This window comes from Lepus europaeus, chromosome 10 (genome assembly GCF_033115175.1).
Source record: "Lepus europaeus isolate LE1 chromosome 10, mLepTim1.pri, whole genome shotgun sequence".
NCBI lineage: Eukaryota > Metazoa > Chordata > Mammalia > Lagomorpha > Leporidae > Lepus > Lepus europaeus.
Genome location: NC_084836.1, coordinates 5,776,376 through 5,795,396, shown reverse-complemented (window position 1 = coordinate 5,795,396; position 19,021 = coordinate 5,776,376). Strand labels below are relative to the sequence as shown.

General features: G+C 55.8%; 1 protein-coding gene and 1 pseudogene across 1 annotated transcript; both read right to left on the bottom strand.

The window, feature by feature from the left end:
- Positions 1-418: 418 nt before the first annotated feature.
- Positions 419-4,075, bottom strand: LOC133768301 (cytochrome P450 2D17-like; annotated as a pseudogene).
- Positions 4,076-9,761: 5,686 nt separating this feature from the next.
- LOC133768298 (cytochrome P450 2D17-like) lies at positions 9,762-17,267 on the bottom strand. Its single transcript, XM_062202758.1, has 9 exons — positions 16,438-17,267; positions 16,162-16,333; positions 15,794-15,946; positions 15,554-15,714; positions 15,081-15,257; positions 14,770-14,911; positions 14,373-14,560; positions 13,799-13,940; positions 9,762-13,712 (listed from the first exon to the last, which is right to left on the bottom strand). Exons 1-9 carry the CDS (start codon positions 16,624-16,626, stop codon positions 13,534-13,536), a joined length of 1,503 nt encoding a protein of 500 aa, XP_062058742.1. The 5' UTR covers positions 16,627-17,267; the 3' UTR covers positions 9,762-13,533.
- Between the last annotated feature and the right edge of the window lie 1,754 nt (positions 17,268-19,021).

Sequence of the window (19,021 nt, the reverse complement as noted above, 5' to 3'; positions counted from 1 at the left end):
AATGGTGAGGATGATGGCATTCCTAGTTCTGGGAGGGCTTCTAGCCAATCACAGAGCCTGAGGGAGGTCTGGGGACCCCAAACTCTCACCAGCCAGAGCTGGGGCTGACGCCCCACATCGCCCACGCATGCTCCTTCTGCTCCCCACAACTAGAGCCAAGACTGCTGCACAGATTTGTGACCAACACACATCCAGGGTGCGGCCAATGGGAACGTGACAAGCTGTCCTCTATGCGCATCGGGGTCCCCGTGTGTGAGATGCATCCAGAGGACAGGTAAGGCAGATGAGGCAAGGGTGGGGGTGGCTTCAGGCAGGTGGCTGAGGACTCATGACAGGCAGGGGCTCACCAGGGGCCAAGGGTGGACTCAGAAACCACAGGGGAGACAGGAGACTGCTTTATTGTGCATCAGGTCCCTGCTGGGGGTGGGCGGGGACTCGGTACCCCCACTAGCGGGCCACAGCACACAGCTGGTAGGGGGCCGGGGTCACCAGGGTACCAAAGATGCCGTGGTCGCTGGGCCGGGGCTGTCCCGCGGGCACCGAGAAGCTGAAGCGCTGCAGCAGGCAGGTGAAGAAGAGGAAGAGCTCCATGCGGGCCAGGGGCTCCCCGAGGCACGCGCGGCGGCCTGTGGGGGTCAGGGGCTCAGTGAGCCTGGGCTCCATCCTCCCAGTGTCCCCAGGGCCAGGGCCAGGAGCCGGGCACCCCATGCACCTGCGGAGAAAGGCATGAAGGCCTCCTGCTTCACGAAGCGGCCCTGGGCGTCCAGGAAGTGTCCCGGGTGGAAGCGGAAGGGCTTCTCCCAGACGGCCTCGTCCTTCAGCACCGATGACAGGTTGGTGAACAGCACTGTCCCCTGGGGAGCAGACACCTGGCCTGAGAGGGGCCTGGGCTGGGAGGACCCCAGACCCTACCCCAATGTCAGGGCCCCGGGCTGACCTGCACCCACTTGGACTCTCTCAAGGAGCCCTGAGCCCAAGGACTGCTCATCCACGTCAGAGCCAAGTGTGACACCTGCCATGTCACCCCTGATGCCACCGGTCCCTGCAGGCACTGGTTCCTAGGACATCTGGCAGTATGTTCTAGTTTGTCTTCCCCAGGCTCCCAGGGCTCTGTGAGGACACACAGGCCCTGTCTCTACTCTGCACCCACCCTTCCCAAGCTCTGCTGGTCAGTGCCAGGGGCATGGAGGGCTGAGCGCCCTGTGCTCCATCCACCTCACTGTAGGAGGACAGGCTGGGGCCACCAGTGGGCAGGGGTGCTGATCTGGGGTTAGGGGCCCAGCCTACCTTTGGAATGAGGAATCCCTGCACCTCAGTGTCCTGTGATGTCATATGAGCTGAACCCACTGGGCTGGAGTGGATAAAACACTGCACCTCGTAAACCACAGCAGTGGTATAGGGCATGCGGGCCTGGTCCTTCATCTCTGGTCACCGTGCCGGCCCTATGACCTCATCGATCTCCTGTTGGACACGGCCTGGACAGACAAGCATTCCCACAGCAAGTTGGTTCCTTGCGAGCTGGACTCAGACCCTCTGCAGCCTCTTATGCTAGGACAGGGGCTGGAGCCAACCAGTGTCTTCGCCACAGCTGTCCAGGCTGAGCTCAGGGTCGCTGCCTGCCCCTTTCACCCCCATCCCACCCATAGCAGCCCCCAGCTGGCTCACGCTGCACTTCCGGGTGCAGGATCATCAGCAGGAGGGCCCAGACCAGCGCGGAGGACGTGGTCACCATCCCCGCCGTGAACAGGTCCCTGACCACCATGTGCAGGTTCTCATCGTTGAAGCTGCTGTCAGGGTTTCCCTGGGCCTGGGCAGGGAGAGAGGGTGGGCTCAGGGGCAGAGGCAGGAAGGCCCCAAATGACCACCTTTTCTCTACCTGGCAGCCAGAGTCCTAGACTGCTGTCAGCCAAGTCCCCCCTGGACACGCGGGGCCTCACCGTCCCTGCCCTCGGCCTTCCATTCATCCTCTCACCTTCTCCACCTCGGCCAGGTAGGCGTCCGTCATGTCTCGGGGTGGCTGGGCTGGGTCCCGTGTCATCCTGTGCTCAGTCACAATCTCAAGCAGCCTGTCCCCAAAGGCCTTGTGCCCAGAGAAGACCTTGTCCACCAAGCCCGGGATGCGCAGGAGCACGGGGACCACGTTCAGCACCTGCCCAAAGGAGGGTGGGTTCTCCCTGTGCTCAGCGCTCACCTGGACCCGCCCCAGGTGCAGCCCCCTCCAGGGTGGACCCAGTACCTGCTCTCCTCAGCTTGATGCCCCTGCTCTTGTGGGATGTAGGACACCAATCCTGTACTGCATGGCTCCCAAGGCCCACAGGACGCACGGCTTCCTTACCCTGGTGTGGGGCCTTCCTGGGGCCCGCTGCATGTTGGGCTCTGGGATGTCCCAGCTCCAGGTCTTTCCTCCCACAGGCCCTGCCCCACCACTGTGGATGCATGTCCTCGCCCACAGTGTCTTTGCCCGCATGGAGGGCCGGAATCCCGATATCTCCTTGAGCTAGGTCTTGGTGAGGTCCAGCAGCCTGAGGAAGCGCGGGTTGTCGTACTGGAAGCATGCCCAAAGGTGAGCAAAGTGATCACATTGCCCACAGCTTTCTTCAGGAATGCGTTGGAGCTAAAGGGGTATCCTGGGGGCGGAGGTGCGGTCAGGGGGTCGCCCCTGGCTCCCCGCCCCTTGCCCGCCTGCCTGTCCCTCAGCCTGTCACCCACCGGCATGGTCGGCGAAGGCGGCACAGATGCAGGCAGAGTCCTTGGTCACCCACTGCTCCACTGACTTCTTGCCCAGGCCGAAATTGCACAGAATGGACAAGGAGAAGCGGCACTGCTCACGCCACATGGGGCCGTAGCAGGCCATGACCACCCCTGGGGGCAGGGCAGTGTCGTGGACATGGTTGGTTGGTCTTGCCATGCCTGTGTCCACACCCCCTTTCTATTCCCTGAGAGGGTGTCCTCCAGGCCAAATATCTTGGTCACCTCAGGGCCAAACTAGTTCCTTCTCCAGCCTCTATTCCTGGGCTGTCATTGGCTTTTCCTTGCCTTACATCCAGGTCAGCACCCCATTATCATTTGTCCTGATCAGTCATCCTCCCCCATTTCCCCAACGCTCCTTGCCTTGGGAGCACGGACCAAAGCCCAGGTGGTTGAAAATGGGCATGGGCGGGCAGTCCGCGGTGTCCTCACTACAGGTCACCAGTGCTTCGTGCAAGGCCTCAAGCCCATTGAGCACGACCGCCGGCGTCCAGGCCAGCTGCAGGCTGAACACGTCCCCGTAGTGGCGCCGCAGCTGCAGAGCCAGGGTCAGAGCACTGGTCACACTGGGGCCTCCCACCACTGCCTGCCCACCACTGTCACCACACAAAACTCGGAGCCCCAGATCCCCAGTAGCAGCCGAGGCAAACAGATCTGCTCTCTCCCACTCTGCATGGAGTGTCTGACCCAAGCTGGGACCATGTAAGGGCCATTGGAACGGTGGGCAGCTGCCCTCAGCACCCAGCTTACAGAGGGAGAAGCCGAGGTTCACACTCAGAGCTGGGCCCTGGCCCCACAGGGACAAAAGATGTGATCCACATCCCCGCACCTTTCTCCACACCTGTCTCTTGTTTAGAACCTGACCCTGCCGCCCACCTCCAAGACCTGTCCCTCTGATGAACCAAAAGGGGCTTGGGGTCTACAGATCTGTGGGTGGTCGCCCTGCACCCACACCTGCTATGCAGGCCACCTACCAGCAGGGTCCCCAGTGTCTTCCAGCTTGTACAGTGCTTCCCCACAGGACGCCCCCCCCCCACCTCCCCTTCTCACCCTGCTCTTGTCCCCCCTGGGGTCAGCCTCCCCCACCATCTGCTGCATGGAGCCTAGGTCCTCTCTGCCTGCACCACCCCTCTCTAACCTGGTGGAAGCTCCTCCATGGGTCCCGGAAGTCCACCTGCAGCAGGTTGCCCAGGCCAGGCAGTGCCATGGGGCCCGGTGGGTAGCGTGGGGCCCAGCGCTGGCGCCGGTGCATCAGGTCCACCAGAAGCAGGAAGATGGCCACGGCCACGGCCAGGGACACTAGGACATCTCCGGTCAGGAGTCCCATGGCTGTCCTGTTGATCACTGGCCTCCTCTGGCCACAGTGCTGACTCTGGTCCCCTTGGCACCAGGGACCAGGCAGGATGCTCTAAGTACACCCTCTGTGCTCTCCATGTGCAGGCCATTTCCTTAGTAAGGGTGCCAACTGCCATGTTGTCTGTGCTTTTCTCAAGGTGCATGGACAAAGTCACTGGCCTGGTCAGATTCTCAGGCAGACACAGAGGTCCCTGTCCCTCCTGTCCTCCTCATGGGCATACCCCAGGCATGATGTTGCTGTGGATTCGTTCTGAGAAGTGTGGTGGGGGCAAGAGGCGCAGGGTTATGACAGAGACATGGGGAGTCGAGTGAAAGCAAGCAGGAGGTGAGCAGTCCGCAGACTCATTTATTTCAGTTGGTACAGCAGCTTATATAGCTGAGGCAGCCAATCCAGTCAAGGGGCAGTTTATGCCCTAACTGATCACTGCCTGTTGCCAGGCAGGCTCCTTAGCCAGGTGGGTTCCAAATCCATTCCTGAGTAACCGACACTCACTTGCCAGTGCCCATCTTGGCACAGCCTTTTCATTCCACCACATTTCCCCCTTTTGTTTATTTTTGAGCAATGGGAGGCATGATCCTTGGCCATACCACTGTTGACCCCGTTTTCATGTGGTCTCCATACGCAGCTGTGCCTGTCTTGGGTTGTCCCCTAAGGGATCTTACCCATCGTTGACTAACCAGCCCTCAAAATGGGAGACCACAGGAGTGCTTGCTCAGATGGGGGTAGGAATGAGGAACAATGGTAATCAGGAATGGTGTGACCGCACACAGGCCGTTGTCTGTTCAAGTGGCTGACTGTAGCTAGTGGGGTATAAAGCAGTAACGGATGTGGCTGTGGGCAGATCCTCAGGACAGGATGACAGGGCAGGTGCGTGGGCTAACAAGCCAGTCTCTCAGTCTGGTTCAGCTGGTTCTGGTTGGCTGTCTGTTTCAGGCTTGATGTTTCTGGTATCCACATAGGCTGTCCCTCATTCTCTGGAACGACCCTAGCATATGCTTGGCCCTTGGTTAGCAGAAGCCTTTTTACGGGCGTTGGAATCCAGGGCCTGAATTCTGCATCTGCTCCTACATTAACGGAAAACATGTGGGTAGGATGGGGTCTCGCAGCTGCCCTGAGAGCCTGGGGTGCCCGGGGACTGCCACAAACGTGGGGATACTTACTAGGTGTTGATGGGATGACTTCACATAGGTAATCACCTTGAGGTCGTCTAAATTCATCTCACGAATATTTGGGGGTGGCTGACTAGGCATTGCTGTGTTGTCTGCTGTCATGTCATTTTGACTGTCAGAGCTCTTTCCCCAAGTCATCAATTGTTGCCTGTGAGGCAGCAGCCTGGAGTGGCAGGCTCTTATCACTCACAGATTCATTGTTTTTGGTAATCTGTGTGGGCTTCTGAGAGGGGGGTATCTTTCCCATGTTTGAGCACTTAAGAGCGGCGCACCACGCCAACTGTAGCCAAAGGAAAGACACCCACAGCACCGCTGCCATAACAAAAGAAATTCCTAGCACTCAGCAGCTGATGGCATTCTGCAGGTTGTTTCCTATGTCGGATGGACAGACAGTGGTGTGTCAGGTCGTAAGTATGTCCTGTGCTTAATGGGGGACTTCCTTGACTCGTTAGGTCAAGGCCGTGTGCCCAAACGGTGTCTCCAGATTGTCATTTCTCTTGAGTGAGGGAAGATGACTTGGTTCTGAATTTTGGGATGGTCAGTCCCTTATGGGAATTTGCTGGGTGAACTGAAAGTAAAAGGAGGAGCCTAGAAGTGGCGTTACATTTCTGGGCATTGTGTGCCTAACCCAGGGTCACTTCGACCAAGGACAAGGACAAGAAAGGGGCGTAGGAGGGGGTTCTGTGCTCACCCTCACAGAACTGAACAGCATACAAAACACCGATGGGCCTACTTGCCAAAATCAAGGGGGGGCCTCGCCAAGTCCATCACAATGTCTCACTCTCAGCCCGTGTTGGGCACCAGATGATGCTGTGGATTCATTCTGAGAGGAGGAGCGCAGTGGGGCAAGAGGCGCAGAGTCATGACACAGACAACCGGAGTCGGGTGCAAGTTGGCCAAAGGCGAGCAGCTTGCAGACTCGTTTATTTCAGTTGGTGCAGCTGCTTATATAGCCAAGGCAGCCAATCCAGTCAACGGGCGGTCTGTGCCCTAACCTATGCCCACATGGTGTCTCTGGAGAATCACCTCTCTCGAGTGAAGGTAGATGACTTGGTTCCGAATTCTGGTGTGATCAGTCCGTTATGGGAATTCACCAGGTGAATGGAAAATAAAGGAAGGAGCCGAGAAGTGGTGTTATGCTTCTGGGTGGTGTGTGCCTAACCTGGGGTCACTTCGACCAAGGACAAGGACAAGGAAAGGGGTGTAGGAGGAGGTTCTGTGCTCCCCCTCACAGAACTGAGCAGCACACAAAACTCTGGTGGCTGAAATCAAGGGGGACCTCGCCACGTCCATCATGCTGTCTCTCTTTCAGCCATATTGGGTGCCAGATGTTGCTGTGGATTCATTCTGAGAGGAGGAGCGTGGTAGGGGCAAGAGGCATGGAGTCACGACACAGACATCAAGAGTCTGGTTAAGGTGGGCCAGAGGTGAGCATCTCGCAGACTCGTTTATTTCAGTTGGTGCAGCTGCTTATATAGCTGAGGCAGCCAATCCAGTCAAAAGGCAGTCTATGCCCTAACCAACCACAGCCTGATGCCAGGCAGGCTCCTTTGCCAGGTGGGTTCTGAAACCGTTCCTGAGTAACTAATGCTCGCTCACCAGCGCCATCTTGGCATTGCCTTCTCATTCCACCACAGAGGGGGTGGTGGGACCTGGCAGGAGCAAGCCCCTCTGCAGAATACCAGCTTGCTCTGCCCTAATCACCCATATGGCATCCATACCAGCCTGCAAGGCCAGGTCCTAGTGATCGGAGGGACCAGGGTGGCCAGCAGAAGGGGTTGAGCTGCCTACATGGCCCAGCACCTCTCACTTGACTGCAGACACATGCACAGCTCTCCCACACACAGCCCGGCTCACACGGCACCCATGTGGGCAACTCACACAACCACGGAGAACCAAGCCTGGGCTCCTTGTTCTCCGCGATGCCTCGGGGGCCTGCACCATCACCTCTCCTGTGGGAGCTGCTCCCTGGGAGCCCGGATCCCTGGGCCTGCAGCCAGCCAAGGCCACTGAGTCTCAGCGTCACAGAACGGCCAGGTTGCCAGATGGGGCACCTGGTGGCCCGAGGTCCTTTCCTGCTGTGGCTGCCTCCAGCTTGCTGTCCCCGGGATGTTTCCTCCACCCACCAGGGTTTGGATGTGGTTTGTCCCTGATGGCAGTGTGGGGAGGCGGGGAGACCCTCTGTCAGGTGGGACCCTGGGGGAGGTCCTTAGGTCATTTGGGGGCACCTGTGCCAACCCTGGGTTGCTCTTGTGTTGTACTCAGAATGTCTGATTCCCACAAATTAAGACCACCAGGAGCCGAGGCTGATGCAAACACAAGAGTTTTATTTCAAACTCGAGTTTCGTCCGACGTCCGCACCAGGCGCAGCTGGGCTGGATCGGCGGACCTTCAGTAAGATTGTTGGGGTTTTTATAGAGTTGAACAAACAAGTTTGGCTATACAGCATCTGACAGGCTCATATTTTAAATTTATATTTGCTGTTCTGTGATTGGCTAAAGTATAGGGTCCGAGCCGCTAGGGTGTACGTGCCAAACTGCAAGGGTTTGGGGATGTTATCAGTCACCTTAACTGCCTGATAAGACACCTGGAACTTTAGGTGTTTCCCTTCTATATGCTGATTGGCTGTTGCTAGGGGACTTTATTGCAAGGGGAGCTTATTTTTCTTCTTTTAGGAGTTTTTGGCTTAGGGTTCAGGGCCCAGTCAGGCCTGAGTTACAAGATGGAGGCCTAGTCTAAAATAGCTGTGCCTTCGCTGTGGCTCACTAGGCTAATCCTCCGCCTTGCAGCGCCGGCACACCGGGTTCTAGTCCCGGTCGGGGCACCGATCCTGTCCCGGTTGCCCCTCTTCCAGGCCAGCTCTCTGCTGTGGCCAGGGAGTGCAGTGGAGGATGGCCCAAGTGCTTGGGTCCTGCACCCCATGGGAGACCAGGAGAAGCACCTGGCTCCTGCCATCGGATCAGCGCGGTGCGCCGGCCGCAGCGCGCCAACCGCGGCGGCCATTGGAGGGTGAACCAACGGCAAAAGGAAGACCTTTCTCTCTGTCTCTCTCTCACTGTCCACTCTGCCTGTCAAAAAAAAATAAAAAAAAAAAAAATAAAAAAATAAAATAGCTGTGCCTTGATCCAGGCTCAAGTCTCTCATTCCCCACTTCTACTGGTAACTATGGGGACCAATCATGGTCCCCTTTTACCCACTTTACTGGCCTGCTTGTCTAGGGGCTAGTGTTGAGCTTGCAGGACCATCAACTGTACAGTGCTGACTCTTGCCTTTAGACAGGGTCTAGAACAAAGGACAGAAAGGTGCTAAGCCAAATAGAAACTGACAGAAGGGGCCTGATAATGATCTGGTGGGCTTTAAGGCCTTATTAGTTATGAGGCCCAGACCTATTTATCCTTTTACAGGGGGTACATTTTAAGAGAGGTGTGAACCTCCTTGGGAAGGCCCCCTGTTGACTTCCATTACCTAGCTGGCCTGGGAGGAGAGCTGGCCAGGTAAAGGCAGGTGGCACTTTTTCAAACAGGAAGTTTACAGTTCTGCCTGTAGTGTTGCTGACCCCGCTTGGCCGTCCCCTCTGCAGTGGTGGTTACTTTGGAAGCTGGGCTGAGTAAAGAGTTTTTCAGCTTAGAGCCAACAGGATCCATGGCTCTGACCTGGGCGTCCTTCGACTCCAGGGCAGTTCCATTTCCAGTGACCCAACTCTTGGCTGGCAGAGCTGCCAGGGCTCTTTATAAGCTGACTTCTGCTGAAGCCCTGAATTTCCACGTTGAAAACCAATGCAGTGGACTGGCCTGTTGGGTCTCCTTGATGGCAGATCACTGTACAGACCAGCCATCAAAGGGCCTGCCCCTATCTTTACATTGCTTCTTATGCCTAGCTTTTTTTTCCCTCCTGGTTTTTGTTAAAGCAGACCAGAGGATATAAGTCAAGGGGATGTTTAAGTCCCGTCTCTAATCTTTATGGCCTAAACTAGAAGTCTGTAGTCACAGGCGTGTTCTGGTAGCTTTTATTTTGGGGCAGATAATGCCCGTGAGGAAAGCTATGTCCTCACTTTCAACTTTTTTTTTCTTGTTTGGTCTGAAAGGGAGGTTTTTCCTGTTTACTGTGCCCATGGCGAAGTAAGCCTAGCTGTGAAATTATAATTTAAACTCTCCTTTTGGCCATACCATTATTATAAAAAATGTTAGTCATTTTTTATAAGATTTTAAAAAATTAAACTGTACATCTACAGAGTTGTTCAGAATAAAATTAGTTTCCTACTTCGAGGAGAATAGAGAAATGAGGGAGCAAGTCCCTGATTGTTTGCTGATAACAGCAATATCAAATGAAAACTTAGTAACTTTAACCATTAGATAACAACTTAGGAAAACATTTACTAGAAGGTCTCATGCCTTCTATAAATTTTAAGAATGCATGCATTTGGAAACCTTTCTTAAATATTTAACATGGTGTAGCTTGTTTAACCAGAAAACTCAAGCACAAACATATAAAAACAATTTTAGTTTCTTTTTGCCAACAGATTTAAAACATCTGATACAGAGATTTAGGTCAGATGAATTAAAATGTATCTTTGATTAATTTTGGCCATTTAAATTTATGAACAATCTTTTATCCATAAGTCAATTAAAATAAAGCTGTTAATATTTTCCATGTAGACATACAATGTATATACACATATAACATAACATACAAGATGGAACAATAAAGCAGTTTCAGTAATAGCCTTTTAAAATTTCTAACTCCTTCTTGTAAATTACCAATAGATTTAAATTATTTTTTGCTCTTGGTAACCTCAGTTAACCATACTTTTTTGTTTTAGTTGGTACCTGTAATACATTATTGCCTTTATCTGTTTACAGAGCCATCCCAATTAATACAATAGAGGTTGTTGGGAAAAGTCCATTGGAACTTATACAAAACTGTGGATGACAAAAGACTTTAAGTTGGGTTGGTGCAGTGGTCACTTGGCTAATCCTCTGCCTGTGGCACCGGCACTGCAGTTCTAGTCCCAGTTGGGGCACCGGGTACTATTCCAGGTTGCTCCTCTTCCAGTCCAGCTCTCTGCTGTGGCCCAGGAAGGCAGTGGAGGATGGCCCAAGTGCTTGGGCCCTGCATCCGCAAGGGAGACCAGGAGGAAGCACCTGGTTCCTGGCTTTGGATCAGCGCAGCGCTGGCTGTGGCGGCCATTTGGGGAGTGAACCAACGGAAGGAAGCCCTTTCTCTCTGTCTCTCTCTCACTCTCTATAACTCTCTGTCTCTGTCTGTCTCTCTCTCATTCTGCCTGTCAAAAAAAAAATTTAAGTTGTCATGTTTTAAATTACAAACTCATTAACTAACAAGAGGCACTTGTTTGCTTTGCAGTATTTTTAAAAGAACCTGTAGGATTTTACAAAGTATTTAACTCTTTTATGCCTTTAGGGCTTTATTTTTAAGATAACCATCATGTGTAGTAATATAAGATCATTAGGCTTTTTAACTTTTAGACATTTGTAGTTTTTTATATTATTAAAACTTAAAAGTTAGCAGCACTTTACACCTTGACAGTGCTTCTAAATAATCTAAATATCCTGATTAGTTGGTGTCTCTACAAGATGAGAGACATGTGTCTTTCACAATTTTCAGGGACCAATCTGTAAATTGTCAAATTTTAAATATTTGAAATTTTGATTTTTTTTTGAATGACTGTCAAGGATGCAAAGAAGCCTCAAAATCCAAAATATCTGGTGAAATAATATTCTTAAATGATGACATAATATAGACCAAATTTGATCATTGTTACAAGGTGATTATTTAAATCTCGAACATAAGTACATATTTAAATAACCTGTAGCTCTTAATAAAAAAAACTCAGCTATTTTTAAAGAATTAGAATTTAACAGAGACATCAAGAGAACATAATAGATTACTTTAACTCATTGTTTGAACAGAGGATCAGATTTTAATTTTATGTCAAAGAAAAAGAATAATAGTTTTGAAACCAAAAATTTCTTTTTTTCATAATGTTCTGTGACTTTTTTTACACCTTTTGTAACTTACCCAAACATTTTTTTCTATTATTTTAGTATAAACTAGCCATTAAGATAAAACAATCTTTATAAACCTTGTCCTTTTTTATTTAAAAATGTTTTAACTCTTTTTGACCAAGAACACGCTTTTGTACTTGTGACCTGTTACCACCTTTGGTTTTCTGATCTCTAGTCCAGCCTTCGTCTTCCAGCAGAGGTGGGCGTCCCACACCTGGGTGAAATCTCAGGCAGCAAAACCCTGGTGCCTTCTCTGGCTTTCTCTGTTCCGGTGTGGAAAGACCCCACCCTGCCTGAGTAGTACAAACAGTAACAACAGGTATCCTTAGCCTCTGCTGGGTAGTAGTGTAGCAAAGTCTGTCTCTAGGCCTCCAAACAGGCTTTGTCCCGTTCTTTGTATTCCTGGTGGCTGGGAGGCCCCATTTGGCATGCTGCAGGCCAAGTTTAGCATCTCTGAGCTACATTTCTGCAAAGTGCTGCCTGTGTTGTTCCGACCCGCAGTCTTCAGAGCTGTGAGCGAAACACACCTCTCTCCTTCCGCCGCTCGGGAAGTCCGTGGTGCTGATGGAACTGTCCAGGCCACCACTGGCCTCTGGCCTCTGTGCCTGCACCGTGATGAGTGGATTCCTTCCTGCAGCCCCAGAATCGCTCTCAGCTCAAGCCCCGGGCTGCGGCCAAGCAAGGGAAGCTTTGGCCTGCAGCGCTCGTGGCCATGGCAGCGCTGGTTCCGGTCCTGGCTGCTCCACTTCTGATCCAGCTTCCAGCTAATGCGCAGGGAAAGCAGCGGAAGACGTCCCAAGTGCTTGGGCCCCTGTACCCACGTGGGAGACCCTGATGGAGTTCCAGGCTCCTGGCTTTGGTCTGGCCTAGCACAGGCCACTGCAGCCACTGGGGAAAGGACCAGCAGGTGGAATACCTCCCTCTGTCTCTGTCTCTCCTTCTCCTGGTCAAACTACCTTTCAAATAAGTAATCCCTTTCGTCATGACAGATACTGACAGCTGCTATGACATGGACGTGTCCTAAGGACAGGAGGCCTCAGGAAATGCATCAGAGTCCCCTGGAGTGAGGGTCCCTGTGCACGACTGCCCTCTAGTGGCCAGGTTCACAGACCAGGACCCCCACGGAGGCTGCCAGGGGCAGGGGAGGAGGAGTGGTGAGTTACAGTGTGACAGTGAGAGGTCAGGTTTGCTGATGAAGAGAGTTCTGTGATGACAGCTGCCCACGAGCAGTGTGCCCACCCAGCACGCACGGCACAGCTGGAAACGGCTGAGAGCGTCCAGCGCCGCACCAACAAGGACACAGGTACACCAAGACACACACCACCTTGTTGGAAGTGCAGAGTAGGGCTGTGCAGGGTGGAGGAGTCCAACCCCACGTTCCACACTGACACACTGACAATGCACGGGACGCTGGGAAACACCCCTGCAGCCTTGGGCTGCCCTTCCTGACCACAGGGCCTTCTCCTGCCTGTGACCTGGACCTCACCACAGTTGATGCTGACGATGTGACCAAGGGCGGGACACTGGGCTGTTGCATCTGAGGTTGGTGGGAGCTGAGACCTGGTGATTGACATCACCCATGTGGGACTCCATGCCCTGGAGAGCTGCCCAGGGAGCTGCCTGGCCCCCACCCTCCACAACCTACCACACATCAGTGCTGGGAGCACCGAGACCTGTCTCACTGAGGGTACTGGGCAAGACCGCCTGGAAGCTCGGGGGTGGTCTTGGTGGATCTGGCCCTGTACACCTGTTCCCACTGCTGACTTCCATCAGGGTCCTGTGGTTGTACTAAACCACAACAGTGAGGACAACAGCGCTCCTACTTCTGGGAGGGCTTCTAGCCAATCACAGAGCCTGAGGGAGGTCTGGGGACCCCAACACTCTCCAGCCTTGGCGAGAGCTGATGCCCCAGACGCCCAGACACACTCCTCCTGCTCCCCAGACCCAGAGCCAAGACTGCTGCACGACCTCTGTCACCAACACCTGTCCGGGGGTGAGTCTCATGGGGGGATGCAGTTGGCTAAGCATCGGGGTCCCAGCTCTCAGATGCAGTCAGTGCTCAGGGAAGACGGAGGAGGCAAGGGTGGGGGCAGCCTCAGGCAGGTGGCTGAGGACCCATGACAGGCAGGGGCTCACCAGGGGCCAAGGGTGGACGCAGAAACCACAGGGGAGACAGGAGACTGCTCTATTGTGCATCAGGGCACTGCTGGGGGTGAGCAGGGACTCGGTGCCCCCACTAGCGGGGCACAGCACACAGCTGGTAGGGGGCCGGGGTCACCAGGGTACCAAAGATGCCGTGGTCGCTGGGCCGGGGCTGTCCCGCGGGCACCGAGAAGCTGAAGCGCTGCAGCAGGCAGGTGAAGAAGAGGAAGAGCTCCATGCGGGCCAGGGGCTCCCCGAGGCACGCGCGACGGCCTGTGGGGGTCAGGGGCTCAGTGAGCCTGGGCTCCATCTTCCCAGTGTCCCCAGGGCCAGGGCCAGGAGCCGGGCACCCCATGCACCTGCGGAGAAAGGCATGAAGGCCTCCTGCTTCACGAAGCGGCCCTGGGCGTCCAGGAAGTGTCCCGGGTGGAAGCGGAAGGGCTTCTCCCAGACGGCCTCGTCCTTCAGCACCGATGACAGGTTGGTGAACAGCACTGTCCCCTGGGGAGCGGACGCCTGGCCTGAGAGGGGCCTGGGCTGGGAGGACCCCAGACCCTACTCCAATGTCAGGGCCCCGGGCTGACCTGCACCCACCTGGACTCTCTCAAGGAGCCCTGAGCCCAGGGACTGCTCATCCACAGCAGGGCCAAGTGTGACACCTGCCATGGCACCCCTGAAGCCACCTGTCCCTGTGGGCACTGGTTCCTAGGACTCATGGTGGCACATCCTAATTTTTCTTCCTCATGCTCCTGAGGGTCTGTGTGGACACACAGGCCCTGCCTCTGCTCTGCACCTACCCAACGCAGGCTGGGCTGGTTATCACCTTGGGCATGCAGGTCTGGGTGGCCTGGGCTCCATCACCTCTCTGTAGGAGGACATGCTGGGGCCACCAGCGGGCAGGGGTGCTGAGCAGGGGTGAGGGGCCCGGAGTACCTTGGGGATAAGGAAGCCCTGCACTTTCGTGTCCTGTGATGTCATGTGCGGTGTGCCTAGTGGGCCGATGGCTGCGAAACGCTGCACCTCGTGAACCACGGCGGTGGTGTAGGGCATGTTCGCCTGGTCCCCCATCTCTGGTTGCCGCACCGGTCCTATGACCTCATCGATCTCCTGCTGGACACGGCCTGGACAGACAAGCATCCACACAGCAAGTCAGTTCCCTTTGAGCTGAGCTCAGACTCACTGCTGCCTCCTGGCTGTGCCTGTGCCCACATACAAGGAGGTCACAGGAGGCAGAGCCAACCAGTGCTTGGGGCCACAGGTGTGGCTCAGGGCACTGCCTGCTCTTCCCTCACCCAGCCTCACCCTCCACAGCAGCCCCCAGCTGGCTCACGCTGCACTTCCGGGTGCAGGATCATGAGCAGGAGGGCCCAGACCAGCGTGGCCGACGTGGACACCATCCCCGCGACAAACAGTTCACCAATCACCGAGTAGAGGTTCTGATCATTGAAGCTGCTGTCAGGGTTCCCCTTGGCCTGAGCAGGGAGAGAGGGTGGGCTCAGGGGCAGAGGGAGGAAGGCCCCAAATGACCACCTTTTCTCTACCTGGCAGCCAGAGTCCTAGACTGCTGTGTGGCACCCAGGTCCCCCCTGGACATGCGGGGCCTCATCGTCCCTGCCCTCGGCCTTCCATTCATCCTCTCACCTTCTCCACCTCTGCCAGGTAGGCGTCTGTCATGTCTCGGGGTGGCTGGGCTGGGTCCCGTGTCATCCTGTGCTCGGTCACAATCTCAAGCAGCATGTCCCCAAAGGCCTTGTGCCCAGAGAAGACCTTGTCCACCAAGCCCGGGATGCGCAGGAGCACGGGGACCACGTTCAGCACCTGCCCAAAGGAGGGCGGGGTCTCCCTGTGCTCAGCGCCCCAGGTGCATCCCCCACAGGTGGACCCAGTACCCACTCTCCCCAGCTGGGTGCCCCTGCTCTTCTGGGATGTAGAAGGACACAGATAAAAGCCACCAATCCTGTGCTGCATGGCTAAGGCCGACTGGACGCACGGCTTCCTCACCCTGATGTGGGGGTGCCCTGGGGCCCGCCACATGCTGGGGTCTGGGCTGCTCCTGCAAGTCCTTTTCCCACTCTGTGGATGCAAATTCTAGCCCGCAGTGTCTGAGCCCGCACCGAGGGCACTGTGCCAGAATCCGCCTCCAGCACGGTCTCGGTCAGGTGCAGCAGCCTGAGGAAGCGCGGGTCGTCGTACTCGAAGCGGCGCCCAAAGGTGAGCGAGGTGATCACATTGCCCACGGCTTTGTTCAGCAGCACACTGGGGCTAAAGGGGCATCCTGGGGGTGGGGATGCGGTCAGGGATCACCCTTAGCTCCCTGCCCCTTGCCTGCCTGCGTCCCTCGGCCTGTCACCCACCGGCATGGTCGGCGAAGGCAGCACAGAGGCAGGCGGCCTCCTCGGTCACCCTGTGCTCCAGCGACTTCTTGCCCAGGCCGAAGGTGCGCAGCATGGACATGGAGAAGCGGCGCTGCTCCCGCCAGGCCTGTCCATAGGGCGCCATGATCACCCCTGGGGGTGGGACAGAGTGGTGGGCTTGACCCGGGATCAGGCCCGCCCCTGCTCACACCCCGTGTCTCCTCCAGGGCCGGGTGTCCCACCTGCCCAACCCTCTGGTCACCTGTGCCCCTCGCTGGTTCTGTTCTCACAGCCCCCATTAGTCCTCGTCCTGACCAGTCATCCTTCCCCCTAGTCCCCCCAGTCCCCATCTCCCTGCCACTCCTTGCCTTGGGAGCCCGGCCCGAAGCCAAGGTGCTCCAAGGTCGCCACGTGTGGGCGGTCCGCGGTGTCCTCGCCGCAAGTCACCAGCGCCTCGCGCACGGCCGCCAGCCCGTTGAGCACGACCACCGGCGTCCAGGCCAGCTGCAGGCTGAACACGTCCCCGTAGCGGCGCCGCAGCTGCAGAGCCAGGGTCAGGGCACTGTCACCACCGGGGGTCACCCTTCCCCACCGTCTGCTGCATGGAGCCTAGGTCCTCTCTGCCTGCACCACCCCTCTCTCACCTGGTGGTAGCTCCTCCGTGGGTCCCGGAAGTCCACCTGCAGCAGGTTGCCCAGGCCAGGCAGTGCCATGGGGCCCGGTGGGTAGTGTGGAGCCCAGCGCTGGCGCCGGTGCATCAGGTCCACCAGGAGCAGGAAGATGGCCATGGCCACGGCCAGGGACACTAGGTCGTCTCCAGTCAGGAGCCCCATGGCTGTCCTGTTGATCACTGGCTCCTCTGGCTACACCTGTCCCGTCCCGGTCCCCAGGCACCAGGGACCAGGCAGGACACTCTAAGCACACCCTCTGTGCTCCCCAGGTGCAGGCTGTTCCCTTAGTAAGGGAGCCCAGAGTGGCCTTTGATCTCTGCTGGGAGCCAACTGCTGTGTTGATAACGCTGCCACAGGGTACAGGGAGTGGCCAGGGCGGCCAGGTTCATGGGCGGCCAGAGGTCCTTGCCCCACCTCTTCACAGGCCTACCCAGGGCGGGAGGTGGCAGGGACCTGACAGAAGGCCTCTTACTAGACACCCCAGACCTGCAGAAGCTCCTTGGAGAGCCAGGGAGTGACAGGCCAGTGCCGGCCCAGCTCTCTCGGCTTCTTGCTCCCGCGCTGGTCTCCTGCCCCCGTGCTCTGGATTCTGTGCACTGCTGTGAGTTCTGAAGCCCTTGGGAGCACTGCCTGTGTTGTTCCGACCCGCAGTCTTCAAAGCCGTGAGCGCAACGCACCTCTCTCCTTCCGCGGCTCAGGAAGTCCGCGGTGCTCTTGGAAGCTGTCCAGGCTGCTGCTGGCCTCTGGCCTCTGTGGTTCCCAACGGGAAACCTGAGGGTAACATGGCTGCGTGGGTGCGGGGCCTTCCTCGTGACGAATGCATTCCTTCCTGCTGCCCCGGAAATGCTCTGCGGCTCTAGCCCTGGGCCTGTGGCCAAGCAAATGAATGCGGCTCTAGCCCTGGGCCTGTGGCCAAGCAAATGAAGCTGTGGCCTGCAGCACCGGCATCCCATCTGGGCCCCTGCCTCCCATGTGGGAGCTCTGGAGAACCAGTGGAGAAGAGCTTGCTCTCTGTCTTTTTTTCTGTCTCTCCCTCTGGCCCAGTTGCTCTGCCTTTCAAGCAAATCAATCTTTTTTTTTTTAATTAATTTATTTGAAAGACAGGGTTACAGAGAGAGGTAGAGGGAAGTCTTCCATCCATTGGTTCACTCCCCAAATGGCCACAAACGGCTGGAGCTGATCCAAAGCCAGGAGCCAAGAGCTTCTTCCAGGTCTCTCTCGCGGGTGCAGGGGCCCAAGGACTTGGGCCATCTTCCACTGCTTTCCCAGGTCATAGCAGAGAGCTGGATTGGAAGTGGAACAGCCGGACTCAAATGGGCGCCTATATGGGATGCCGGCACTGCAGGCGGCAGCGTTACCCATTATACCACAGTGCCAGCTCCTCAATTTTTTTAAAAAACGAAATTCTCTGAGTCTTGACAGCGAGACTGAGTGTGCACAGCTGAGTCGGTCCTGGCACCGGGAACTTCTTGCATGTGGAGATGATTGTCCAACCACTTGGGATGCTCGGCCAGTCTTTCTTCACAGTTCCTGGCATTCTGGCATAGCAGGTCAGGTCATAGACTGATGTCGGTATCCCAAATGGGCACTAATTCAAGTCCTGACTGCTCCACTTCGGATTCAGCTCCCTGCTAATGCACCTTGGAAGGCACCAGCAGATGGTCCAAGTGCTTGGGCCCCTGCACCCACTGTCGCCCACGTGGGAGACCCTGATGAAGCTCCTGGCGTCGGCCTGGAAAATCCTGGCTGTTGTGGTCATCTGGGGAGTGAACCAGCAGATGGAAGATCTCTCTCTCTGTGTCACTCCATCTCTTTCTCTCTCTCTGCAACTCTGCCTTTCAAATAAATAAAACTTTGCAAAAACAGAGCAGACACTGGGAACGAGCATCACTGGTAGGAGCCCAGATGGCTGCGCCCCACGCTGGCAGAGCTGGGCTTCATTGGCAGCTCCTGCTCCTGACTCCAGCTTCCCCACAGCGCACAGCCTGGGAGGCAGCGGGGACGGCGCAGGCAGTTCACTCCCTGACGCCCTGGATTGCATCGCCAGCTGCGAGTGTAGCAGGCAGGATTCGAAATCAAGACACCAAGGCCTCTTAAAAGGAAACAGTCTTTTATTTTATGGGCATAAGGCCCAGGTGGAATTTCTTAGCCAAAATCCTGAGCCCCGAACAAAGAAGCGTTTTCCCTTCTATATGGTTTTAGCCTTTTTGTCTCCTTTATATGGCTACTTGCATGCATTTGATTGTGTATTTTTTTTTTAAGATTTATTTTATTTATTTGAAAGACAGAGTTACAGAGAGAGGTAGAGAGCGAGAGGTCTTCCATCCGCTGGTTCACTCCCCAGATGGCCACAATGGCCGGAGCTGTGCCGATCTGAAGCCAGGAGCCAGGAGCTTCTTCTGGGTCTCCCATGTGGGTGCAGGGGCCCAAGGAGCCAAAGGACTTGGGCCATCTTCCACTGCTATCCCAGGCCATAGCAGAGAGCTGGATTGGAAGAGGAGCAGCCGGGACTAGAACTGGCACCTATATGAGATGCCGGTGCTGTAACATGCTGTGC